At 46.6% G+C, this 27160-nt stretch overlaps 2 protein-coding genes across 2 annotated transcripts in view; one reads left to right on the forward strand and one right to left on the reverse strand.

Moving 5' to 3' along the window:
* IDUA (alpha-L-iduronidase) overlaps positions 1–27160 on the reverse strand; it is a 200754-nt gene that overhangs the window by 80050 nt on the left and 93544 nt on the right. Inside the window, exons 3-4 of the mRNA XM_068106517.2 lie at positions 4615–4697; positions 347–454 (exon numbers count right to left, since the gene is read on the reverse strand). Of these exons, the coding sequence (XP_067962618.2) occupies positions 347–454; positions 4615–4697 (191 nt within the window). The remainder of the gene's footprint in view (positions 1–346; positions 455–4614; positions 4698–27160) is intronic.
* The window catches only part of LOC137420959 (sulfate transporter), a 72026-nt gene continuing 55791 nt past the window's right edge, over positions 10926–27160 (forward strand). Inside the window, exon 1 of the mRNA XM_068106515.2 lies at positions 10926–11062. Coding sequence (XP_067962616.2) covers positions 11006–11062 — 57 coding nt within the window. The 5' untranslated portion in view covers positions 10926–11005. The remainder of the gene's footprint in view (positions 11063–27160) is intronic.

Raw genomic sequence — 27160 nt, forward strand, 5'->3', positions numbered from 1 at the left:
TGATGAGCATGACACATGTTATCCATATATCATGACCTTCTCTGTCACTATATCTGAACCAAATCAAGCATTTACTGGATATTCCAGAACGACAACTGAGACAGTGTCTTCTACCTCCATAAAACAGGTGCGAGTTGATTAACTTTCTTATGGAATAATGGTGCCGCATCCCTTCTGCATACTTCCAGATGCTGTGGACTCTATGCCACAGCGCGTACAGGCTTTACTGGCTGCATTTGGTGGCCAAATGCCCTATTAAGTGACTTTACATTGGTGTCTCCATTGTTTTGTCCACTACCTGTATAAGTAAGTAAAGAGTATGCAAAGAAAAGTCAAAGGATCATACTGATGTAGCGCTTCGCCAAAACCGTGACCAAATCTCGCCATTGCACCACTTGTGTTTTATCCTCGAAGTCGGTGAAATATCCAGATGGACTCCCCATGAGCTCAAATCCTGTTAGAAACGGTGGACACGTAAACACACACAACATAAATGAAGCCAAGTACAGAGAATATCTATGTGTGTGTGTGTTCATAGGAGATTTGATGTGCGGACATATAGTCCAGTCATTATATGAGAAAAATGGGATCAAACCACCACAAATTGCAAAATAATTTATTTTATCACCTTATGTCCCAGAACTGTCCCTAGAATACCATATAAAAAGTCCTAGTGAATCCAAGTCGTGGAAGAGTGCCTAGTTTGCATAAATCTAAGATGGCTGCCACGATTTTAGAAATTCACTAAATTTGCCAAATTATCGCTTCTAATTAATCATTTTTCATTCTTGCAAGGCACTAGAACTGGTATTATCATATATATATATATATATATATATATATATATAGATATATATATATATATATATATATATATATATATATATATATATATATATATATATATATATATATATATATATATATATAGAAAGAAGATGTAGTGTAAAATCAAATATTTATTCAACAAAAATCAAAATGGATGCCAAAATATCTCTATCTTACAATAATTCACCAAATGTCCATCTTCCGTTCGAAGGTACCGCAAAAACGGCTCAACCGATCACAACGATATTTTGGGTGGGTATTCCTGGGACCCCTGGGAGTAAAATAGGCTATATTGTTTTTCCAATTTTTCCAAGTATTCCAATTTTCCAGTTTTTCCAAACACAATGGAATAATATTTACCGATATGAACAGTGATGTGGCTTTTGTTGAAATTCTACAAATACTGTTTATTCTACGTACCAGGAGAGAGTAGATAAACTCCGGACGAAGTCTTCCTATATAAACGTGCGGCTCCGAAGTAACATGACAGCGTGTGCAAAGCGACTGAGAAACAGGTGTCGCGGCCGCTTCCGTGGTACAGATTCGGCGCGCACTCTTCACACATAAACGTGCGACTGACAAAGACATGCAACGGCTGCTTCCATGTTACAGATTCGGTGTGCACTCTTCACACATAAACGTGCAACTGAGAAAGACGTGTAGTGGCCGCTTCCGTTTTGCAGAATTCAATCTTTTCTCAAAATGGGCGCCATTTACTGTTTAGATTTTGATGATTTGCGTGTGATATGATCAACGGTTGTTTATATGAATCGTTTAAAATAAAAAAAAGCCTTCTATTTCTGATATTTTGCCTTTTCATTTGAGCCTCCCAATTGAAGCCCCGCCCTTAGGGCGGGTACCGTTGCTAGTTTTATCAATTTCTGGTTATAGATTTTCTGTGAATTTTGTTATATATTTAAATTTTACATTATTCTGTTGTATTTAACTTTGATGGTACATTATCCAATTTACTTTTCAGTACTGAAAGCAAATGACATCAAATCAATAAACTTTTTGTGATCATAGACTAAAAATAGACTAGAAAATAACATAATGCTGTTGAAACTAATATGCAATATCTGTTCATTTTGATTGTTCATTGATTCGTATTATTCGTCAAATGTCTCGTCATCTCCAATGCTTGTCGCATTGGTACAGACGCCTCTACACTGTCCACACCCGGTGGAACAATCGAGCCCATGCGTCCTGCAGCTACACTGTCTGGTGCTGCATCCCATTTTACAATTACACCTAACCACATCTAGGAGTTCTGCTGGGGCTGCGTCCTTATCTGTGAGGACTGGCAGGTACTTCCCATCTTGCTCATACCAGCCCCAGTCCACTGGTTTTCAGTGATATTCGCGTCCCATCCACTGTTGCACTTGTAGGTAAACACGCATGCTGTGAAATTTGGCAGCTGCTGATGTTGGGGGAAGAACACGAGGCTGAGCGCAAGATGTGCTCGCACATACTTTCTGGTGGATGCGTTGCAGTCTGAGGAAATCCAGATTGTCACCTGATTGACCGTTGAACAGTGCGATGATTGCCAGTTCTCCTGCAACTATTACTTCTTCCTTACTGGCGTTGAGTTCCCTAAATACACGTGCCTGCTCCTGAAACACTTGCTTGGTTGAGATCCGTTTAAGTGCAACACCCTTGCCCACTCCATATATGTGTGATGTTGTATCGCACCCAAGAATAGCGTGTACAAACAATAGGTCCTCACATATATGTTGTTCAAGTGCATTTTTTAAAACAGCAATGTTCCAGCATTTTGGTATTTTTGTCACACCTTGGCGGGGTTCAACTGAATATCTCCTGAAGGTACAGGCATGTCTGCAGGCATCATCTTCCAGAGTGCGTCGGCCAAGGACGATTTATTTGCCAGGCGAGGTGTGAATTTGTTCTCAAAGAGAGAGGGTGGATAGTTGTAGAGCTCATATTGAAACACCTCTGCCATATTATCATTACACGTTTGCAGAGTAACAAGCCATTGAAAGAGTAGCTGAGGGTCTATATGGATCACTTCCTCTCTGATTTTCACTGCACTGTTTGTACTAAGGGTGACGACTTGGTCTTTTTTCTTGAAGGAATGCTGTGCAACACTTTTTCCAATCATATTTGTCAATATCTTGTTTCCAACTTCTTTGGCACTGTCAGCATTCACATTGGCATCAGCAGTAACACCAGTCACAATACTGGTCAGTGCTGGATTATCATTAAAAGGATTTCTGTCAGTCAGGTATGTGAGGAGATCCTGTGTGTCTGCCATATCCTTACCCTGTCTTGCGTCTGACATATCTTTATGTTGCTCACTCGTCGAGTAGCTCACTGAAGTCAACATCTGCATTGCCATGTTCACTTCTGAACAGGCAGTGGTCGACAGCAACCACACCAGACGCTGTGTCTCCGTTATTCCACGTCCACATGTGAGTCCACCTGATGTTTTCATGCTCCGCATCAATATCTGTTCAATGACCAGGTCTGATGAGAGGCCTGCTCAATGTCTATCAGATCTTCTTAAGACATGCAGTCAATTTTGAAAATGTTGAAACACTTCTGGGTGTGTTTGCTGTAGGGAATCCATGGTCTGCAAAAATAGATAAACGGACTTGGTGTAATTATTGTGACCTGCAGCAGCTAGATATTGCAACATGCTCTGCATTGCCTTCAGATGGAGCTGCTAGTTACCAGTTCGTTCTGCTTTAACGAATGTTTGCAAAATGGTAACCATTTCCAAATATTGAAACCATAACTTGGCTGTGCGTTGGTTCTGCATGCCATCTGTATGTGCCAGTAACTTCTGTTGTATGTCTAGCAGGGTTTGGGATTGTTGTAAACTCTCTGAAGTGATTGATCCAGTCAGCAATTCATCATAGTGTTCTGGCAGCAATCAGGACTTCTGGCCGTGGTATCCCATCGTTTTGCGCAGTTTCGTCAGTCTTGTCTTCACATTGTGGTGATGTAACATTGTCGGTTTCATAGGAACTTTCTGTTGTTATAGTAGTTGATTCTTTACGTTCACCACCCATCTGATGTTTTGATGTGTGTGGTACTGGTATGTCAAAGGCGTGTGGAATAACGTGTGGAAATCAGAATCAAATCAAAGGCATGTGGAAAATGTGGAATAACGGTCAAACTCCCAGTTATAAAATATATAAGCTCTTTTGAAATGTATAGCGAAAACAAAGTAGGAAATATGAATATTAATATACAAGATAAATGGTACAATCTACATAGAAAGCGAATATTGTTCTTTCTTTTCTGTCGCACAGAGTTCTGTTCGAGTTTCATAGTAACAAATATAACAATAAATAATAATATATTTGTGTCAATTTGCCAAAAAAACATCCATGATTTTTAACAACATGAACAACGCGATACAATAAAATGAAGCAAAAATGGAATATTTGGGCAACCATTTTTAATTTATGCAAATGACAAAATATCGATTAGGAGCCGTAGTGCATATATTGTGTTTTATTGTACTAATGATAAAACATTAAACACAATTATATATTGAAAATAGTTTGATTTGAAGTGAATATTTGGTGAAAATTGGAACATTCAAAATATCATGGTGGCCATCTTGGATTTATGCAAATTCGACATTGTTACACCAATTTGGTTTTGGAGGACTTTTGATATGTTTTTCTGGAAGCTTTTCTGAGATGACTGGTGAAGAAATAAATTATTTTGCAATTTGTGGTGGGTCTGTCCATATAATGACTGGAGTAATATTCTTGCATTGTTTCCAAGTTTCCTGCGATAGAAATGGTTCTGTACCTGGTTTCAGGCCATTGCAGTGCAGCTGAACCAAAAAGTTATCGAGTTGAGTGAAATTGTACTGGGCAATGCCATTTTCTTTTCTGCAACAAAAGTTTCAAACAATCTTGTAGACTTATTCTGACATTGTTTTAAAGACGTCTCCAGCTTCCTTGATGCAATTACATAGTCTAATTTAATTAACCATACGTCACACTTGGTTGCAAAGTGGAAAGCATATGACACTTATACATAGCAATGACAGCAGGTTGCACTGAATAAAGAGCATTACACATGTATACACAAAACAATAATTCTATTGTTTTAAGGACCAAGCTTTGAACTAGCAGAGATTGAATTTCCTGGGAAAGTCCAATGTACTTTTAGGCAAAGAATTGAAGAAGAAAATAGAATAACAACCAGTTAAACTTTTGCAATGGACTGCGTGCAACAGAGATGTACCTTCAGAAAGGAAGACACCAGTCAACTGGAAAGATTTGGGATGTGGGTATGACGATGAAGAGAGATCAGTTTGATAATGAGGAAGTTGTGAAACTAGTTCAGGAGAAGAGAAGTGTGACTGTAACCATTTAAAACACAGATATCTGGATTGATCATACATGAGAGGACAAGGGCTTTAAAAGTGATCCTCATTGGAAAAATTGATGGAAAAATGCCAAGGAGATAAAAAGAAAGCATTATTCGACGAACTAATGGAAGGACCTCACTAAAGTTATTGTTTCCTCAAATTCTATAGACCCCAACCAAGCCAAGAGTACCTCTAGCTGCAACTTCCTCTCCCCTGCCTCCTCTTGAACATCTGTGTCCGCCTAACAGTGATGACTCCATCAACATCTCCCTCTCTCTCAAACAACATGGACTATCTTTTAACCACTCATCCCAACTCTCTCTTCCTCATATGTGATGATTTCAATTGTCACCCTGCAAATTGGCTGGGCATTAGTACCTCTCTCACCAGCCATGGCACTTCAGTAAAGGACTTCTGTGATTCCATGGGACTGACGCGATCTATAAGTTTTCCAACCCGGACTTCTCTAAATGAATAATTCTCCCTTTTGGGATTGATGACTAACTTTCTAACAAATGTCTTCTGCTCTTCCTCTGCTCCAATTGGTCCATCTGCCTCAACATCTGAGAACTGCCTCAACACCGGCGAGTCTGGCATTTCACTCAGGCAAATTGGAGGAAACACAAGCAGCCATCTCTCTTCAGGACTGGTCTCCCATTTCTACTGCCTCTGATGCTAACTTGGCCTGGAAAATCTTTCACAGAAACCTACTCTCTCTATCATTATCAGATTCATCCCATCTCGTCTTCAATTATCCTACCCTTCTTCCCGCCCATGTACTTTGAATCCTGTGGTGAGGCGCTTGCTCTGAAACAACTTTCCATCTCTTCCTGGAAGACAAATCTGACCGAAGGCAATCTCAATACTTTCCAAAAAGTCTGCAACAAGTGTGTGTTCACTCCAAGGAGAGCCAGAAAACAACATCTGCCCAACCTCAAAAATGAATTTTCAAACGTATCTCCCTCCACTAAAACCTGGTGGCACCTTGTAGTCTGTCTCTTGTATTTTCTCCCCTTCCATTTCTTCCCTCTCTTCAAATGGCACAACAGCAGATTCTGCTCCTGAGAAGGCCGAATGCCTCAATTCTGTGTTTGCTTCCAAATCTTGCATCACCAAGCCCTCCCTCTCTGTAACCACCCTTCCCTGTTGTACCCAACTGCTCCTTGACTGTGTCTTTTGCACCCGAAAAGGTGGAGAGGGTTCTTTCAACCCTAGACTCTGACTTTGCAACTGGACCGGATGGCATCAGCTCATGTGTCCTAAAACCCTGCTCTGCTGATCTTGCACATCCTCTCTCTGTCCTTTTCACCCTATCATTTTTTCTAGGTCATCTTCCATCTGATTGGAACCCCACCCACATCACTCCATTACATAAAAAGGAGCCAAACTGATCCCCTCATCTACAGACCTATCAGCTTACTTCCAATCACCAGCAAGGTCACATAATCCATCATCACAGTTGACATGAAATCTTTCCTTTTTTCCAACAACCTCATCTCAGATCACCAATTTGGGTTCAGACCAGGTCGCTCCATCTTTGACGTGCTGCTACTACTACCCAAAAAAGGATGGAGGCCTTCAATGACAGACATGAGATCAGGGCTGTCTGTTGACATATATCATGCTTTTTATGCAATCTGGCATCCTGCCTTACTCTCCAAACTGTCTGCCTAAGGCATCCAAGGCCAGTTTCACACATGCCTTACTGACTTCAAACATAGTCTTGGAGCCAATGCGTGGCTCTCAACGGAATCCTTTCATTTCCTTTCCCTGCCAAGGATGGAGTACCCTAAGGCAGTGAGCTGGGCCCAGTACTATTCCTGATCTTCATCAATGATCTCTCTGACTCTCTGAAAAATCCTCTTTATCTATTTATTGATGACTCCACCTTTTGCTGTTACATCCCTCATCCTTCAGATAGACAGGCTGCAGCCTCTTCCCCTCTCTTCAAACCTTCACAAAATCACATGCTGGTCAAGCACTTGGAATATGTCTTTACATCCAGACAAATCTCACACTATCACTGTCTCTCTCAGAAAGGACAGTCTGACAAACCCCTCCTATTTACTTTCCTAACAATCCTCTTGAGGAAGTTCAGTCATTCAAACTCTTGGGTCTCACTCTCAGCCATTATCTTTCTTGGGTAAACCACATTTCAAAGTTGGCCTCCAAAGTCAGATGCCGACTGGGCATCGTCCATTGTACAAAGTCCTTCCTTCCTTGGCACACCTGAACTCATATCTACCTACAAGGCCTTCAGCCGCAGCTTGATGGAGTACTGCTCTCCCCACTGGGCTGGCTCTCATACCTCACATCTTCCTCAGCTTGACGCCGTGGAAACCAAGGCTTTCAAAATGATTGGAATCTCCTGCAAAGAAGCTGAGGCTATGGGCCTATCACTTCACCATCGCAGACAGGTTGGTGGTCTCTCTGTTCTTCTACCACCTCCTTTATGTTCTTGCACCCTCCGCTCTTTCCATGATTTGTCCCCCTCCACCCCCAACCCTCACCAGGTTGCCCATTTTCACCAGATTGCAACATGGCATATTAATTAAGGGTTGGTTGTGGTCTGACACCAAGCCAATTTTTCAATTGGAGTCCAATTTAACCATAACATTTTTTATATCTACTTTCACCATAATATGATTTTGGTACTCTGAATGTGGATTATGTCAAAGTTATCTGCACCAGTTCCTGAGTGTGTGTTTACCCACAACCCATGGTTTGGTATATGCAACAAGGACTATGGGCTCAAATAGCATGCCCAACTGGCACGTAGAAAATTCAAGGCCTTAATGTTGATTGCCAGATCCTAAAAGTAGAAATATAGTACTTGAACCTTAAAATTATCGTATTTTCAGAAAAATTATCATACAATCAAAACTAGAGAGGTTTCAGGGAACCTGAACTCAACTGGTCTATATCAATATGGTTGGAATATGCATAATAGAACCACAAACTATATAGTTTATATGTGCTAAATATATATGACAAAAATTGATTTTCAATATGGCCGCCCTGCCGCGCCCATTTTTGGGCGTGCAACGCCCAAATGCAATCCAAAACTAGTTTATGTCTTAAAGATGCTGCATAACAAGTTTCATCAAATTAAATCAATATTTGTGACTTTTAAAGCGTAGACGTCGAATTGTTTACAGACGACAGACAGACAGACAGACAGACAGACGACGGACACTGGGTGTCGACAAAAACTCAGGTGGACATAATCCAGTTGAGTTAAAGAGCTTCACCATTCATTACAGCCCCATCGTAAGCTGTGGAAGCGCTTTACAGCCCCATAAAGAGTCGCACTACATTTTTTTTTTTTTTTTTTTTTTTTTGTATACTGAATCGAGGCTCGTGAAAGAGCTGACATTTACTTCACAAACAAATCCACCAGACAAACAAAATATATAAAAAGAGGGAGCGGAAGACGAGATGGGGAGAGAAGGGGGAAGCACACAAACACAACATTTGAGAGCAGGGAGATGTGTGGAAGGGAGAGGGCTTGGGGGGAGGAGGTGTGGGAAGGGGGGGGGGGGGAGGGAGAAGTATAAAACACAAGGACACCAAGGACTTCCAGGACAGAAGTTGGTATTTCAAAAAAGTGGAATTGGGGTGAAATTAGCAGGGGTAGAAAAGATCAAGGTTTTGGATGGGGGAAGATAAGAGATGGTGGTGAACAGCTGTTTTAAAGACCTGGAGGGTGGAGTGGGATTGAAGAGAGTGAGGGAGTTTGTTCCAGAGGCAGGAGAAAAGAGGCATGAAGGAGTGAAGGTGAGCAGAGAGTCTTGATTTTGGCAGTTTGACCATAAGAGGGTTGCAGGCAGATCTTGTGCGACCTGTAGGAATATTTGCGGGACAAAGCCCAGAGAGAGCTGGGGGGGGGCAAGGCCAGAGAGGAGTCGGTAGAAGACGGAAAGACCACCAACCTGCCTGCGGTGAGTGAGTGAGAGGCCCTTGGAGTTAGCTTCATCGCGGGAGATTCCAATGATTCTGAATGCTTTGGTTTCAACAGCGTGAAGACGAGCTAGGTGTGAGGCAGGAGCACCAGCCCAGAGGGGAGAGCAGTATTCCATTGAGCTGCAGATGAAAGCCTTGTATGTGGTGAGGAGCTCAGGTGTGCCAAGGAAGGACTTCGCACGACGGAGGATGCCCAGTCGGCGACTGGCTTTGGAGGCCAGATTTGAAATGTGGTTTTCCCAGGAAAGATCATAGCAGATAGTGAGACCCAAAAGCTTGAGTGACAGAACTTCTTGGAGAGGATTATTCAGAAAGTGGATGGGAGGGTTGTCCAGTCGGTCTTTTCGGAGAGACATCGTAAGAGTGTGAGATTTGTCAGGATTGAAAGACATGTTCCACTTGTTTGCCCAGTCTGTGATTTTGTCCAGGTCTGCAGAGAGTGAGGAGGCTGCAGACTGCCGATCTGAGGGATGAAGAATGGAGCGACAGAGAGTAGAGTCATCAGCAAAGGGATACAGAGGATTTTCAAGAGAGTCAGAGAGATCATTGATGAAAATGATCATCCATATATTCCGTATATTTGCCGCATCCAAGGCCAATTTCACACATGCCTTACTGACTTCAAGGCATGTGTGAGCCAGTATGCTCCAAGACTATTCCGTACGGCATCCGTATATTTGCCAATTTTAATAACAGTCAAATGTCAAGATCATCCAAAAAATGTAAAGCACCCATATAGTTAGTCACAGTGAGAAAATGCACTCACCAAATTTGTTATGTGCAACATTCAATCATGTCAAACAGTTGGAGTTGTTTGTGGGGTTGTTGAAAGTTGGGAGTCTGTGCTATATACAGTGGTATACTGGATGCAGGCATTTACGACGATGCTCCAATCCCAATATCCAATGTATTCATGGATGAGACTGCGCAGCACAGTGAGAAAAACTGTGAAATATAAACTGGAATTTGATGGTAGAGTACTTTTTGGACTTGCCAGAATTATCGTATATTTGCCAATTAATGCAATTAGTGATCGTACAGGGTCTCCCAGGGCTGTAAGAATCATACAAATACGATAAATATCGTACGTCTGGGAACCCTGCGCCTTTGGCACTGTTCGAGAAAATTATCGAAGTTAACTATAACATTTTTACATCTATTGTAACCGCAAGTTTTTTTTTTTTTTTTTTTTTTTTTTAGCATTGCTTGTGCATTATGACCAAGTTTGAGATTAATTAATCCTGTGTTTTATAATTTGTGAAGTCTCGCCCTGGTATTGAACTCGCATTGTGGTCAATAGGTCTAAATGGCGATGCTGATGGGGTCGGCAACTGATTGGCCAGTTGGTGGGGCATGGTTACTGTGTAAGTGTGTTATTTGAGAAAATCGATGGTTAAGATGAATGAATACAAGGCGAAAAGAGAGACAACTTTATTGAGTAAAGCTTTCCTAAAAAGGCAGAAACATTATACGAGGCAATCCAATTTATGTGGTAAACATATCCACATGCCAAGTCACTGGCTGTGCCTGAATTACGGCCTGTGGCAGCAAAGCTAGCAAAGGCAAACAGATTCATATAGTAAGTTGTACTGTGGCACAACTTATAGGAGAGCAGCACCCTCGATTCAATTCATCCGGTTATTTCCAATTTACGACAAGATCGAGGCTCATATGAAGAGTAAGGAGACAGAGGGATTTATGCATCCAATGCTTGGTGAGTGACGTTATTTAAGGGCGGCACCCGACTGAGAAACTCTATACACCTTCCCTCCCATTGGCCATTCTGTTCCTCTCAAAAGGCAGGCACCAATTCATCCCGTGTCTCCGAGGTGGTGTGGTCGGTCAGAGGCAGCAGACGCAATGGCAGAGGAGAACGGGCTCGTCAACATTCCACTACTGGGCAGGAACGACATACCGGTAAGGGGAACTATTCATATTCGAAGCTGCACAACTGTACAACTGTTCGGAGCTGTGACTTCCCAGGCTGCTTTGTCACTCATCATGATAGCAAGTAGCTACGGGACAAAGTACACTTGCTTCAGCATTATGTCGATGTGCAAATAATGTCCGATCAACACATGCTTACAGTACTAACAAATGGCTTCAACAACGTGCTGCCACTGTAACAGAATTTACATAAATGTCAAGCTTTTATTGGTTTGCTCCATGAAGGGCATACCATACAGAAGTTTTATATGGATTAGCCAAACCAAATAAAAATCAGAAAGCAGGTTAAGAGAACTACTGAAAAGTACATTTGTAAGAAGAGCACTTTCACAAGAAGTTTATAAGAAATCACAATATATATTCCCATTAATTCAGGACAAGTCCACGCGACCGTTAGACCACAGCCAACAAGTACACTATACGAATGGGTATATCACGTGATAATGATAGAGCGACGAATAAAACGTGACAACTGGACGTATCCAATTTACTTAATGTGTGTAATGTAAGTTTAATATTCAACAAGCGTTACGCCTAGGCCCCCCGTCGGGGAAGGGATGTGAGTTGACAAAGTGAAAGACGCAGAAAACATGCTATGATATGATATTTCGCTAACAAGGTTCAGACATACATGGAGGCGGCCATCTTGGATTTTGACGTGGCGACCCAATTTTCAATAGCGTTCTTCCAGATGCCGAGATACACCCACACACCAAATTAGAAGTTGGTACTTCGCTTATTTTTCAAGATATTCATCTCACAAGGTTCAGACATATATATGGTGGCGGCCATCTTTGATTTTGACGTGGCGACCCAATTTTCAATAGCGTTCTTCCAGATGCCGAGATACACCCACACACCATATTAGAAGTTGGTACTTCGCTTATTTTTCAAGATATTTCGCTCACAAGGTTCAGACATATATATGGTGGCGGCCATCTTGGATTTTGACGTGGCGACCCAATTTTCAATAGCGTTCTTCCAGATGCCGAGATACACCCACACACCATATTAGAAGTTGGTACTTCGCTTATTTTTCAAGATATTCATCTCACAAGGTTCAGACATACTTGGCGGCGGCCATCTTGGATTTTGACGTGGCGACCCAATTTTCAACAACCTTCTTGCTGATGCCGAGATACACCCACACACCAAATTAGAAGTTGGTACTTCGCTTATTTTTCAAGATATTCATCTCACAAGGTTCAGACATACATGGCGGTGGCCATATTGGATTTTGACGTGGCGACCCAATTTTAAACAGCGTTCTTGCTTGTGCCTAGATACACCCACACACCAGATTAGAAGTTGGTACTTCGCTTATTTTTCAAGATATTTCGCTCACAAGGTTCAGACATATATATGGTGGTGGCCATCTTGGATTTTGACGTGGCGACCCAATTTTCAATAGATTTCTTCTTTATACCGAGATACACCCACACACCAAATTAGAAGTTGGTACTTCGCTTATTTTTCAAGATATTCATCTCACAAGGTTCAGACATACATGGTGGCAGCCATCTTGGATTTTGACATGGCGACCCAATTTTCAATAGCGTTCTTCCTTATGCCGAGGTACACCCACACACCAAATTAGAAGTTGGTACTTCGCTTATTTTTCAAGATATTCATCTCACAAGGTTCAGACATACATGGCGGCGGCCATCTTGGATTTTGACGTGGCGACCCAATTTTAAACAGCGTTCTTTCTTTTGCCTAGATACACCCACACACCAGATTAGAAGTTGGTACTTTGCTTATTTTAAGATATTCAGCTCACAAGGTTCAGACATACATGGCATCAGACATACATGGCGGCGGCCATCTTGGATTTTGACGTGGGTTGCACCCACACACCAAATTCAAATGCGGTCCTTCGCTTATGCATGCACGCACACACACCCACACGCACCCACGCACGCCCGGACGGACGGACACACGGACGGACGGGAAAACCATAGTCCCCCTTTCGCTCCGCTGTGTGACGGGGGGACAATTAATGGAGACTATGTGTAACACCACAAAACTTCAATGTAAACAGTTTTTCCCAAAAGACACCGATTGGGCATCTGCAGCTTCATGGATTACTGCTCTCCCCTCTGGGCTGGTAGCCCAGCCCTGTCTGAACCTTGTGACGCTGTGGAAACCAAGGCCTTTACCATTATTGGAATCTCATGATGAAGCTGTGCCTATGGGCCTATCACTTTGCCATCACTGACAGGTGAGTGGTCTCTGTATTCTACCACCTCCTTTCTGATTTTGCACCCTCTACCCTCTCCGTGCGTTGTCCCCCCTCATCCCCAAGTATCTACAGACCGCACACGGTCCAACAGCAACCCCCCTCTTGTGAAATTTCCAAACTCCAGAACCACTGCTCACCTCCACTCATTGTCCCTCTTTTTTTCCAAACATGTGGAACCACCTTCCACACTCTTCAATGTCATTCTTCACTCCAGGTCTTCAAGAGAGCTGTTCACCACCATCTCAGATCATCCCCAATCCAAAACCATGATCCTTTCTACACCCGTTACACCACTCCCCCTCCCCCAAACTTTGCTTCTGCATCCATATTTTCCACCGCTTGCACTCTCCCTACCCTTCATCATTACCTGCATCGCTTGTTTGTCTGTCTCCATCTATTTTCTCCTTTGGCCGTGCTGTTGGCATTTCCCCCTACTCTTTCTACTGTTCCTTTTGTTATGTTGCATCGTGACTCGTTCTATGGTATAGCTCTTCCACGAACCTCAACTATGTATACAAAAAATAGGAATTTTATCGAACACCTTACCCCACGCAGTCCTGAGAAAAAGGACATGGGAATGGTCTTTTTAACTCTTGCTTTGCATTTCTGAGCACAATCTATATCCCCTGCAAGCCACCTGCAGTTCTGTCTGAAGTTTTGTCTTGTTTCGTCTCATGTTGTCTTGTCCTGCAAGCCACCTGCAAGCCATTTCGATATTCCCCAATGCTGAGATTGCGAGCGGCAACTTTGATTGGTCGGGATAGTGTAAAATGGCATAATATTGTTACGTCTATGGGGGTAGGTAAAAGGATCCCATAGGAAAGGTAGGATTGTATAATTGTAGCATGGAACATGGATGCGTAGAACAAATCTCGATGTACAGTAAGGAGGGAAACTGTAGCTTAAGATCGTTTATGGGTTTTCATACGAGGGGTGAAGCAGTGCAAATTAATGTAGGGATTAAGGCAAATTTTCCCATGTATGTGATTTTCCCTCTCTAATTTTCCCATTACGTTTTTCTGACAAGGCCGGCCATGAAAACCTCCATTAAACAACAACAACAGCCGCCGACAGAATCCAAGCAGAGCCGATTGGACTAAGCCCCGCCCAAAGGACCTAATAAGGAAAAAGGACGCACCCAAGGAAAGGTGTGATGGGGAGGTGGAGAAAGAGCCAGCAGACCACGCCCCTGAAGGTCATGATTGGCCGAGAGGAGACTGGGGGGTGAGTTGAAAGGAGCTTCACCATTGGTCAGTGGAGAGTCATCCAGAAGCTTCTAGTGAAGAAGAGGAGCATGTCCCTCCTGGTCCTGGTGAAGAAGCTTGGCCATTTTGTTGTGCTTTTGAGGAGAGCATTTTCTGCGATGATCATTAAGGAGCTTCGATTATTGTTGGCTCAAGGGAGCTGGAGGCCACGCTGTCCCTCCCAAACAGTGGTGGAGAACACTGAGAGGTCGTCTTGGGTGCTTGCTTCACGGCTCGGTGCACTCGCGTCGTCAGCCGGCGCCATATTGGGTGCTCAGGTGCAGGAAGTGTTGGACTTGGCCACCACTGCCGACCTCACCAAACGATCTCGTTGGACAAGCTAAACAAAAAGGCCAACCCCTGCTCTGCGGGGAAAAATGGCCTCTAAAGGTGGTTCTATTCCCCTGTGTGTGTTGTGAATCTGTGTGGAGGATCCTCACGTTAGGAAATTAATTTACTTCAGTTTTTATTTCGATATTTTAATTGCTTCTTTTATTTACATTAAAATCATTATTGTTGAATTTTCCTTGTCTTGTTTGCATGGTGTTGGGTTCGGGAATAAACGTGTTTGGTCAGATAATAGTATGGCAGATAGATGCAGGAATTGATGGCCCAATAGCCAAATATCTTCCTTAGGGCATACTCCAACTATGTGCCAACTCTCGTGCTTGTCTCATCAAAGGCACAATTCTCCTAAATATTTCACCTATCTGCCGTACTAAAAATTGGGTGCCATTTTTATTGGACACATCTGTGATGACTCTAATAGTCAGAATATTTGACTGTGTACCAAATACCATGCTTGTATGATTCAAACAACAGTTTATACAAATTAATATACCATATTGAAGGAACTGCGCTCCAATGCGAGTCGAAAGAATTGACGCGACCAAAGACGGAATTCGTCCGAGTTGCTTTATTGAAACAAAACAGCTCAGGTATTCTCACCAGCCCGTTTTTCGGGCAACAATATATATACACATTTATGTCGGGAAGTTTGCCCGGCAAAAGCTATACCAGGCATGCCCGGGTATCAAGGGCGAGCCTTGGAAAGGCGAGTCTGGACCTGCCCGGGCGTGTTTGGCTGCGGCCTGGCAAGTTGAGGCTGGGCGTGCCCGGGCGCTCTGGGCGAGCACTGGAAAGGCGATAGCGGGCATGCCCGGACGCTCTGGGCGAGCCCTGGAAAGGCGATAGCGGGCATGCCCGGACGCTCTGGGCGAGCCCTGGAAAGGCGAGAGCGGGCATGCCCGGGAAAGACGAGACCGGGCGTGCCCGGGAGGTTCGGGCGTGCCCGGGAACAGTGAGTCCGGGCATGCCCGGGAGAGGCGCGTCTGGCCGTGTTCTGGCCGGTGCAAGGCGATTATGTACATCCAGTGGTAACCGCTACACACGCCCCTCCAGAATCGACCTGCACCGGCAGGGTCAATTTAAGGGGGGTCCGGATGACCCGGCCGAAGCGACCCCTGGAGGGTCGTGGGGAGGGGTCTGACGTGGTGGTGGGTGGTCGAGCGGGGGGAACTGTGGACGGGGGGCGGCCTCGCCGCGGAGGAAGGGCCAACCGTGGTGGTCGGTCGACGTCCATGTGCGCCGGTTTGAGGCGGTCCACAGAAATCCGGTCCGGCCGGCCGCCGAAGTCGACGATGAAAGACTTGTCGCCCCGTCGCAGGACCCGGAAGGGCCCGTCGTACGGCGGCCGGAGTGGCCCCCGGTGCGCGTCATGACGCACAAAGACGTACTCCGCTGTGTGAAGCGCCGGGGGGACGTAGGACTGGGGGCCACCGTGGCGGGACGTCGGCACGGGGGCAAATCGTCGGGCGGCCTCCTGGAGGTCCGAGCGCTGGCGAGCGGCGGACCAGGGACTGGTAGCGTCAGGCACGAATTCGCCCGGGACGCGGAGTGGCTGGCCGTAGACAAGCTCGGCGGCGGACGCCTGGAGGTCTTCCTTGGGGGCCGTGCGAAGGCCCAAAAGGACCCACGGCAGCCGGTCGGCCCAACCGTCGTCCTGAAGGCCGGCCATGAGTGCGGCCTTCATGGAGCGGTGAAACCGCTCGCACAACCCATTGGCTTGGGGGTGGTAGGCCGTGGTGCGATGCAGCGTGACCCCCAACGAACGGGCGACCGCGCCCCAAAGCTCAGACGTGAACTGTGGGCCGCGGTCGGATGAGATGTCCGCTGGTGCGCCGAAGCACGCGACCCAGGTGGCGATGAACGCCTGCGCCACGTCGGCGGTGGTGGTGGAGGTGAGGGGCACGGCCTCCGGCCACCTGGTGGTCCTGTCCACCATGGTGAGCAGGTGGGTGAACCCCCGCGAGGGGGGCAGGGGACCCACCAGGTCCACGTGGATGTGGTCGAAACGCCGTTCAGGCACGGCGAAAGGTGCCAGCGGGGCCTGGGTGTGGCGGTGGACCTTGGCTCGCTGGCAGGCCGTGCAGGCGTTGGCCCAGTCGCGGATGTTTCATCGAAGGCCGTGCCAGACGAAACGCGCCGACACCAGCTTCTGAGAAGCTTTCCGGCCCGGGTGAGAAAGGCCGTGGATGGAGGCGAAGATGCGGCGCTGCCAGGAAACGGGCACGATGGGGCGAGGCTGGCCCTGGGAGACGTCGCAGAGCAGGACGGTGCCCGCGAAGGGGATGTCGGCCAGGCGGAGGCCCGTGTCCGCCACGCGGAGTGCCTGCACCGAGGCGTCGGTGGTCTGGTCGGCCGCCATGAGCGTGAAGTCCACGCCGAGGTGGACCGCGTTCGCGCTGGCCCGCGAAAGGCAGTCGGCCACGGCGTTGTCTTTGCCGGCGACGTGCTGGATGTCCGTGGTGAACTCCGACACGGCGGAGAGGTGGCGCTGCTGGCGGGCCGACCACGGCTCCGTGACCTTAGCCATTGCGTAGACCAACGGCTTGTGGTCGACGAAAGCCGTGAACGGGCGGCCCTCCAGGAGGTGTCGGAAATGGCGAACGGCCAGGAATAGCCCGAGCAGCTCGCGGTCGAACGTGCTGTAGTTTAACTCGTTCGGCCGGAGTTGCCGGCTGAAAAAAGCAAGTGGCTGCCAAACCCCGTCCACCCATTGCTCATGGACGGCGCCCACCGCGTAGTTGGAGGCGTCCGTAGTGAGGGCGATGGGCGTGTTGAGCACCGGGTGAGCCAGCAGCGTTGCGTCGGCGAGGGCCCGTTTGGCACTGGCGAAGGCCGCGTCCATGGCCGCGGACCAAACAATGTCATGCTTGGCCGGCTTGCCCCGGAGGGCCTCGTAAAGGGGCCGCATGAGCTGAGCAGCGCGGGGCACGAATCGGTGATAAAAATTCACCATGCCGAGGAACTCTTGGAGGGCCTTGATGGAACGGGGACGCGGGAACGTGGTGATGGCCTCGACCTTGGTCGGCAGCGGCACGGCCCCGGTCTTGGTGATGCGGTGGCCCAAAAAGTCAACGGTCGTCGCGCCGAAGTGGCATTTGACCGGGTTGACAATTAAGCCGTGCTCGCTGAGGCGACCGAACAGTGTTCAGAGGTGGAGGAGGTGCTCGGCGCGGGACGTGCTGGCGACGAGGATGTCGTCCAGATAGACGAAAAGAAACGGCAGGTCGCGCAGCACGCCGTCCATCAAGCGCTGGAACGCCTGGGCCGCGTTCTTGAGGCCAAACGGCATCCGCAAAAATTCGAACAGGCCGAACGGCGTGATGACGGCCGTCTTCGGGACGTCGGCCGCCCAGACAGGTACCTGGTGGTAGCCCCGTATCAGGTCAATTTTCGAAAAGATGACCCGTCCCGCCAAACGGGCGGAAAAGTCCTGAATATGCGGGATCGGGTACCTGTCGGGGGTGGTAGCGTCATTGAGACGGCGGTAGTCGCCACACGGGCGCCATCCACCCCCTGGCTTTGGCACGATGTGCAGTGGCGAGGCCCACGCGCTATCGGAGCGCCGCACGATGCCGAGGTGCTCCAACGCGTCGAATTCGGCCTTTGCCACGGCGAGCTTGGCTGGGTCGAGGCGGCGGGCCCTGGCGTAAACCGGCGGGCCCGTAGTGGGTATGTGGTGCTCGATCCCGTGCCGCACCGCGACGGCCGAAAACGTCGGCCGCGTGAGGGCCGGGAATTCCACGAGCAGGCGAGCGAACTCGTTCGTTGCCGGGAGGGCGCACGCCAGTTCGGTCGGCGCGGAGCTGCTCATTGTGCACGCCAGGGAGCTGAAGGTCTCGGCGTGGACAAGGCGACGTCGTTTGACGTCGACCAGCAGCCCGTGCGCGCAGAGGAAGTCGGCGCCCAGCAAAGCCACGGGGACGCTGGCGGTAACAAAAGTCCATTGAAAGCGCTGGCTGCCGAAGCAGAGGGTGACGACGCGTGGGCCGAAAGTGCGTATGGCCGAGCCATTAGCAGCGACCAAAGAGGGGCCGCAAACTGCGTCCAGCCTGTCCTGCTCGGAGGCAGGTATGACGCTCAGTTGGGCGCCGGTGTCGCACAGGAAACGCCGTCCAGACGCTTTGTCCCGAATAAACAGCAAGTTGCCCGAGTGGCCGGCGCTCATGGCTGGGAATGAACGCCGGCCCGGCCGTTTCCCGACCTGCCGAAAGTGCACGGGGGCCGGCACGTCCGAGCCTTGTGTCCGAACCTGGCGTGGTAATAACACCACGCCCGGTCAGGTGGAGGCCCCGGCCGTCGTGTCGGAAGCGGGCGGTGCGGCGTGGCGGCCGCCAGTTGCACCGGCAGTTCGGCCTCCAACCGCGCAGGGCGCTCGGGCGTCGTGGGCGTCGCCTCGGACGGCGGCGGGCTCCAGGTAACCGCGCCGATGTGCTGGCCCGCAGAGGAGATCTTATCGGCTTCCCTGGCGAGGGCGCGGGAATCTGTGATCAACGTGCCAGCCAGGGCGAGGCGTACCGGGTTAGGCAGCTGATGGAGGAACAGCTCCCGGAACAGGAATGCCGGAGAGTGCTCGCCGAGCAACGAGAGCATATAGTCCATGCGCTCGGACGGGCGCGTGTCGCCGAGCTCGGGCAGGTCAAGCAGGCGCCGTGCGCGTGCTGCCGGTGAGAGGGCGAAAGCACCGAGGAGGAGCGTCTTCAGCGCGTCGTATTTGTCAGCAGCCGGCGGGTGCTGGAGGAGGCTCAAGGCGCGGGCCGCAGTGGTGGAACCGAGCGCCGCCACAACATGGTGGAAGCGGGTGTCGTCCGCGGTGATGCCTCGCAGGGCGAACTGGGAGTCCGCCTGGGCGAACCAAACAGCCGCGTGAGTCTCCCAGAAGGTAGGCAGTTTAAGCGTCACTGCCGTATCCATGTCGGTAGGTCACCAATGAAGGAACTGCGCTCCAACGCGAGTCGAAAGAATTGACGCGACCAAAGACGGAATTCATCCGAGTTGCTTTATTGAAACAAAACAGCTCAGGTATTCTCACCAGCCCGTTTTTCGGGCAACAACATATATACACATTTATGTCGGGAAGTTTGCCCGGCAAAAGCTATACCGGGCATGCCCGGGTATCAAGGGCGAGCCTTGGAAAGGCGAGTCTGGACCTGCCCGGGCATGTTTGGCTGCGGCCTGGCAAGTTGAGGCTGGGCGTGCCCGGGCGCTCTGGGCGAGCACTGGAAAGGCGATAGCGGGCATGCCCGGACGCTCTGGGCGAGCCCTGGAAAGGCGATAGCGGGCATGCCCGGACGCTCTGGGCGTGCCCTGGAAAGGCGATAGCGGGCATGCCCGGACGCTCTGGGCGAGCCCTGGAAAGGCGATAGCGGGCATGCCCGGACGCTCTGGGCGAGCCCTGGAAAGGCGAGAGCGGGCATGCCCGGGAAAGACGAGACCGGGCGTGCCCGGGAGGTTCGGGCGTGCCCGGGAACAGTGAGTCCGGGCATGCCCGGGAGAGGCGCGTCTGGCCGTGTTCTGGCCGGTGCAAGGCGATTATGTACATCCAGCGGTAACCGCTACAATATACCATATTATACCATATAAATGGCGGCCATTTAAAAAACATTGTTGTCACAGGACAAATATATGATAACCCTATAGTTAGGGGTATTTAATTATGTGCCAAATGTCAAGCTTGTATGACCACAACAACAGTTCAAACACAGTAATGTACCAAATATATGTAAAATAACAAGCAATGGAGGCCATTTTGAAAAATGGCCGCCATTGTTGTGACGGGACAAATCTGCGATGGCCCGATAGCCAAATATCTTCCTGAGGGCATACTCTAACTGTGTGCCAACTCTCGTGCTTGTATCATCAAAATCACAATTCTCCCAAATATTTCACCTATCTGCCATACTATAAATGTCTCGCATCCCGTCATTCCCGTGCTTGTAAAAATACCGCCAAAATTTCGGCTGCTGCCTCGGGAGTAATAACGCTCGGCTATCCGTCATCTAGCAGCCTTTATCGCTGGTGACGCGACAATATTTTGTTGAGCTACTGCTAAACGGAAGGTTTTTGAAAGTGCAAAAAAGGCTATTTGCGTTCTACAGTGTTCAAGTAAATAATTCAATTGAAATTAAAAAAAAAAAATTTAATGCCTTTTTTAAAAGTATATTTTTTGGAGGTTTACTGCCGTTGATGCACCGGCTTTTACACCACCTTATTTAACACATTAAATTAGTTATTCGTGCCTGTTGTTTGTGTCCTTTATGACGTCCTTCAAAACACTGTTTGCAAGCATTTTAAATTTTCTTTGAGTGCCAGACAAGCAGACAGAGTAAAAATATTATCTCACTCCTCTCTGTGCAAGCGCGATCGGGATGGGATTCCGCACAATGTGCGAAATTCAGAGCCAAAGCACTGCTAAACTGCAGGTTCGTATTCCGATTCATCTATCTATAATTCCAGTAATCTCTGTGTGTCTGTGTGTTTGTTTGTCTGTGACCGCTGTTTCTCGACAACCACGGGTCCGATATACTTGAAACTTGCCAGGTATATTGCTGGGGACCCGAGGATGTGCCTTTTCAAGGTTTCATATTAATCGGACAAGTAGTTACCGAGCTATGTCCAAAAAACGATTCAACCAATCAGAGAGCAGCGAGCTATCACGTGTGCCGAACGTGGCGAACAGACTCTGCCTCGGACGGCACATTTGAGAGCGTATTCATTTATTTCACGTTGGCAAACTATGTTGGCGTTAAACTATGTTTTAAAACTAATTAAAACTAATTTGCGATTCATCGTAACTGCGATATGCGACCTTCCGGACAGTCAAATGAGGACGTCACTTCCGGACTTACGGATAGTCATAGTGACGACGTACTGATGCTGAACGTGGCGAGCAGACGCTGTAAGGTACGATCGATTGTAGTACACGTTTATAATAACTCTGCCGATACAGGCCCGATTAACTGCAGCGCCATCCGAGCTGCGGCGTCGGGACGATACATTCATTGTACGGTCACATCACGCACTTACGGGCACGCCCATGGGCCCATGGGCACGCCCATGCATGCATGGGCGAAGACATTTTTTTTTTTTTTTTTGGCAAGGAACGGGCACCCACGTACGGGCACGTCCTAGTCTATCTATAATTCCAGTAATCTCTGTGTGTCTGTGTGTTTGTTTGTCTGTGACCGCTGTTTCTCGACAACCACGGGTCCGATATACTTGAAACTTGCCAGGTATATTGCTGGGGACCCGAGGATGTGCCTTTTCAAGGTTTCATATTAATCGGACAAGTAGTTACCGAGCTATGTCCAAAAAACGATTCAACCAATCAGAGAGCAGCGAGCTATCACGTGTGCCGAACGTGGCGAACAGACTCTGCCTCGGACGGCACATTTGAGAGCGTATTCATTTATTTCACGTTGGCAAACTATGTTGGCGTTAAACTATGTTTTAAAACTAATTAAAACTAATTTGCGATTCATCGTAACTGCGATATGCGACCTTCCGGACAGTCAAATGAGGACGTCACTTCCGGACTTACGGATAGTCATAGTGACGACGTACTGATGCTGAACGTGGCGAGCAGACGCTGTAAGGTACGATCGATTGTAGTACACGTTTATAATAACTCTGCCGATACAGGCCCGATTAACTGCAGCGCCATCCGAGCTGCGGCGTCGGGACGATACATTCATTGTACGGTCACATCACGCACTTACGGGCACGCCCATGGGCCCATGGGCACGCCCATGCATGCATGGGCGAAGACATTTTTTTTTTTTTTTTTGGCAAGGAACGGGCACCCACGTACGGGCACGTCCTAGTCTATCTATAATTCCAGTAATCTCTGTATGTCTTTGTGTATGTCTGTGTGTCTGTGACCGCTGTTTCTCGACAACCACGGGTCCGATATACTTGAAACTTGCCAGGTATATTGCTGGGGACCCGAGGATGTGCCTTTTCAAGGTTTCATATTAATCGGACAAGTAGTTACCGAGCTATGGCGATTTAGCCGTTCGCCGTTCGCTTTGGCTTTGCGAATGGACCAAACCATTTCATGTAAATAGAGGGGGGGGTTCTGTGGTCGTTGCGAATGGACCAAACCATTTCATGTAAATAGAGGGGGGGGGGGGTTCTGTGGTCGTTACTGCCACGTGGTTTCAAAGTTTTTTTTTGTTGTTGTTGTTTGCACGCATGTTTTTTTGCACGCACGTACGGGCACCCACGTACGGGCACGTCCTAGTGTTCTACAATGTTCAAACTATAACTTTCAATTGAAATCAAGTAGTTACTGCCATAGACCTGCAGACAGACAGACAGACAAAGTGAACCAATTGCTTTATCCAATTTTTCGCTTCACGTGTGCGGTGTAATAAAATAAGTACTGCAAGGTTAGAATTTGGCAACCGGTTGATTAATTGATATATAATAGTGTCACTATCACATGCATTTTGCAACGCATTTTGGAAGAGATGAGAAAATAAATTGCAACACTCCTCCTTTAAGCCTAACACTCCTCCTTTAAGCCTAACACTCCTCCTTTAAGCCTAACACTCCTCCTTTAAGCCTTTAAGCCTAACGCCTAACACTAACACTCCTCCTAACAAGTACAATGGAGGATCGTGCACATACTGACTCTAAAGGTTCACACAGCAAAAATTTACACCATATTTGCATATGTAATAAATAAGTGGTCCATAATGTTTACAATATAAACATGAAGAAAATGAGGATCTTTCTTGCCCATTATAAACGTCAGATATTGACATGTATGTGGAAAAAGAAAAATAAAGAAATTGATGCTCAGTACTTTATAATTAATTTGTTCAGTATAAATGTTGCTGATCAAAATATATTTAACAAGTTTAGCACCAAAGTAGGTCCATACAATATATTAGTAAAAGTATTAGTAGAGCAAAGGGCATATTAATGGGAGCAATAGTACGTGCTGGGCAATGACGGATGGGTAAATAATAAACATGCGAAAGTAGCCACTTGATGTTGGAGTACAGGTGAATGTAGGGAACATCTGATGGGGATAAGCAGGACTAGAATGGGAGTAAAGAGTTTTGATGTGGGGGAGGAAGGAACACTCCTACTCTTCAATAAAAACAGTGTGATCTTGGACTGTGTGATCTTTAATGATAACCAACTAATGCTAGCAAACATGACATCCGGATTAACGTTCAACCAAGAGACGGTGCACTTTGCGGTGGAACACCCTCCTTGTGAGACACCAATCCGACAGTATATGGTTGGGTCGAGCGAATCAAACGCAGCCAGCTGAGACAGCTCATAGGTAAATGAGCTACATCAGCACCATAGCATCCTCGCACACTGTTAATGTGTTTCTAAGATGATGTTGCAATTGCTGACTTTTACAAAGAAGATTTTTTTAATGCCGTGAAAAAAACTTTGGTACATCACAGGTGATGAAGATTGTGGTCAGGTTTCATCTAATCGTGTGTAAAGTTTTTCGGAGAAGAGAGCAAATACCTAATTTGGAGGGAGGGGGGGAGGGTAACCTGACCTGCGTAGTCTCCGTGCCACTTCAGACTCACACTGATTATTATTATTTTGTATGCAGCACATTTGCTGGGGTTGCGGCTGTACCTCTGATGAAATGTCCCCTGTAGGTAAGGGCAGGAATTTGGAATTTGGCTAGGACTTGGGTTTCAGCAATAGCTCGCATACTCTTCACAAAGGACACCGTGGGATTTTTAACATCCATCAACTAATGCTGGCAGACAAGATGCACGGTATACCATCTATCCGACGGGCGGCTGCACCAGGACGACTGTTTGTAGCTGGGAAGAGATTCCAACCCAGGCTAGTTGGCTCAGGGATGAGTGTGCATACTGTAAGCCATCCTGCCAGCCCAATTATTACACCAATCTGAAGTTATTGTGAAGGAGGCTTGCATCCCACAGCACCCGCAATATTGAGTTAACTATTAAAAAGCTTCAATATTATTATTCCAGTGAATTTTTTGCCTGGAGAACGTTCCTACTCATAAGCGTCTTTTCCCTTTTTCCTGCCCACACACTATGTTGCAATAAAAAATAAACCACACTGTTATTGATCGTGCAACATTCATTGCCAATCTCACGAAAAAATAAGAGCCTGTTCATAGTGATAAACTAGAACATCACTCAATAGAGTGCATACTTCCTCCATGCTGAACAGTTTACGTTTTGTAGCCCACTTATAGGCCGGATCTGCATCCGGACATTAACCAAAATCGAATCAGCTTGTTCTTGTCGCCTATTCAACTCATCCACCAAGTTTCGTCAGAATTCGTCCGCAACTTCTTGAGATATCGTGCTATACTGGCAGAGTACCCACTCTATGTATGGGTGGACTAGGCTTTTAAGCATGCAACAAATTCTTCTGACACATACCTTTACTGCATAGGCAACTGACAGCTCTCTATCAATTACTTCCGAAAATAAAAAATAAACAAGTACAAATACATTCAAAGTACACCGCCCCATGCCAAATAATTAAATATGCTGCAGCGCGGCATTGCCGGGGCGCCTCCGGCGCCCGGCAATACCGCAGTGCAGCTCATTGAGGCTGCATTGGGAGGGAGAGGTGTACACTAATTGATTGATTAATTGTATAATTAAAATCAATAAAAGATTATCACAAAATATTTTCATAATCAATTGGCTAATCGCATAACTAAACCAGTAGTGCTTCATCCGAAGATGTATCTTTTAGAAATTTAATTAAATAAGTCATTTATAAAAAATTAAATAATTAATTGATTACTCAATAAATAATTAATCGATTAATCAATAAATACTTAATAGATGAAATGATTAATCAATAAATCAAAAATATCCTTGATAGCCACATCACTTGGTCACTCATGTCCAAATATTAGCTTCCCAGCTCAAAAGGTGCCTGAGATATTGGCCAAATGAGAAAGAAAATAAATAAATGATTAATAATGAAAATAAATAAATAATAATCATAAAAAAATTAAATTATTAATCAATTTGGTCAGAGAACACATAAACTACCACTATTTCATCAGAATCTGTAACTTAAAAAAAAAAAAATTTTTTTGTCATTAATCGAATAATTAAATAATTAATCGATTAATTGATTAATTAATAAATCAAAAATATCCTTTGCAGCCAAATCACCTGGTCATTGGCATGTCCAAATATCAGCTTCCTAACTCAAAAGGTGCCTGAGTTAATAATGGTCAGAAGATAAATGAAATTTAATTAATTAAATAAGTACTTAATTAAACGCTAATAATTAAATAACTCCTCAATTAATTGATTATTCAAAAAACAAAAAATACCGTATTTGACAAAGGACTTGCTCACTACTGTGCCGAAATTTCAGCTTCCTAGCTCAAAGGATGGCTGAGATATCGTCCGGACAACCAAGAAAGAAAGAAAACAAGAAAACAACCAGAGTGAAAACTGAGTACTCTCTTTCAGCGTGCGTCACTGCCGAGCCCCCTTCGGTGCCCAGCAATGACGATTTGCAATGCCTGGAGATGGCATAGGAAAGGTGCGGTGTACAATAACCCGGGTTATGTGCATGAAGCAAAAACATGCCTACTGCTTGTCATACAAAACATCTCCCTGCACTGGAAAATATGGGGACAGCAATACTGTACACTAGTGTACAGGAAAGACTGGGGACTTGTAATACCACCCTCTCCCACCTAGAGGAGGCACCACATGATGATACACATTTACAAAGAGAATTTGTATACCCACCCCCCACCTCCCCCCTCTCCCTCGTGCCCACAAGACCACCGGCAAAGATAAAAACACCCCTATACGGTAATTGTGGTCATGCTGATCCAATGTAGCAAGTCTGGATGTAACCAGCCCAGAACACTAGGAGGAGTAGCATGACAAACAAACACACAAACAAACTAGAACGGCACTCAGTAAAGAGCATACAACTGCCTGGCTGGCCTTATCACTCAATGGTGAAGAATCACTTAAAAATTCTACTAGGCAGATCCGGAACCGAATCTTCACCAAAATTGAATCGATTCTTCCTTGTCACACACACAACCTGTCCACCAGGTTTCGTCCAAATCCGTCTATAACCTTTTGAGATATCCTGCTGAAACAGACAGGGGTGAAAACATAACTTCCGAACACCTTCGGTGGCGGCGGTAAATACTGTATGTTTAAATGCAGTAAATTATTGGATTACAGATGCACAACTTGCATATTGCACTGGAAAGATGATATGACA

This window comes from Myxine glutinosa, chromosome 2 (genome assembly GCF_964187855.1).
Source record: "Myxine glutinosa chromosome 2, kmMyxGlut1.1, whole genome shotgun sequence".
In the NCBI taxonomy this organism is placed as follows: domain Eukaryota; kingdom Metazoa; phylum Chordata; class Myxini; order Myxiniformes; family Myxinidae; genus Myxine; species Myxine glutinosa.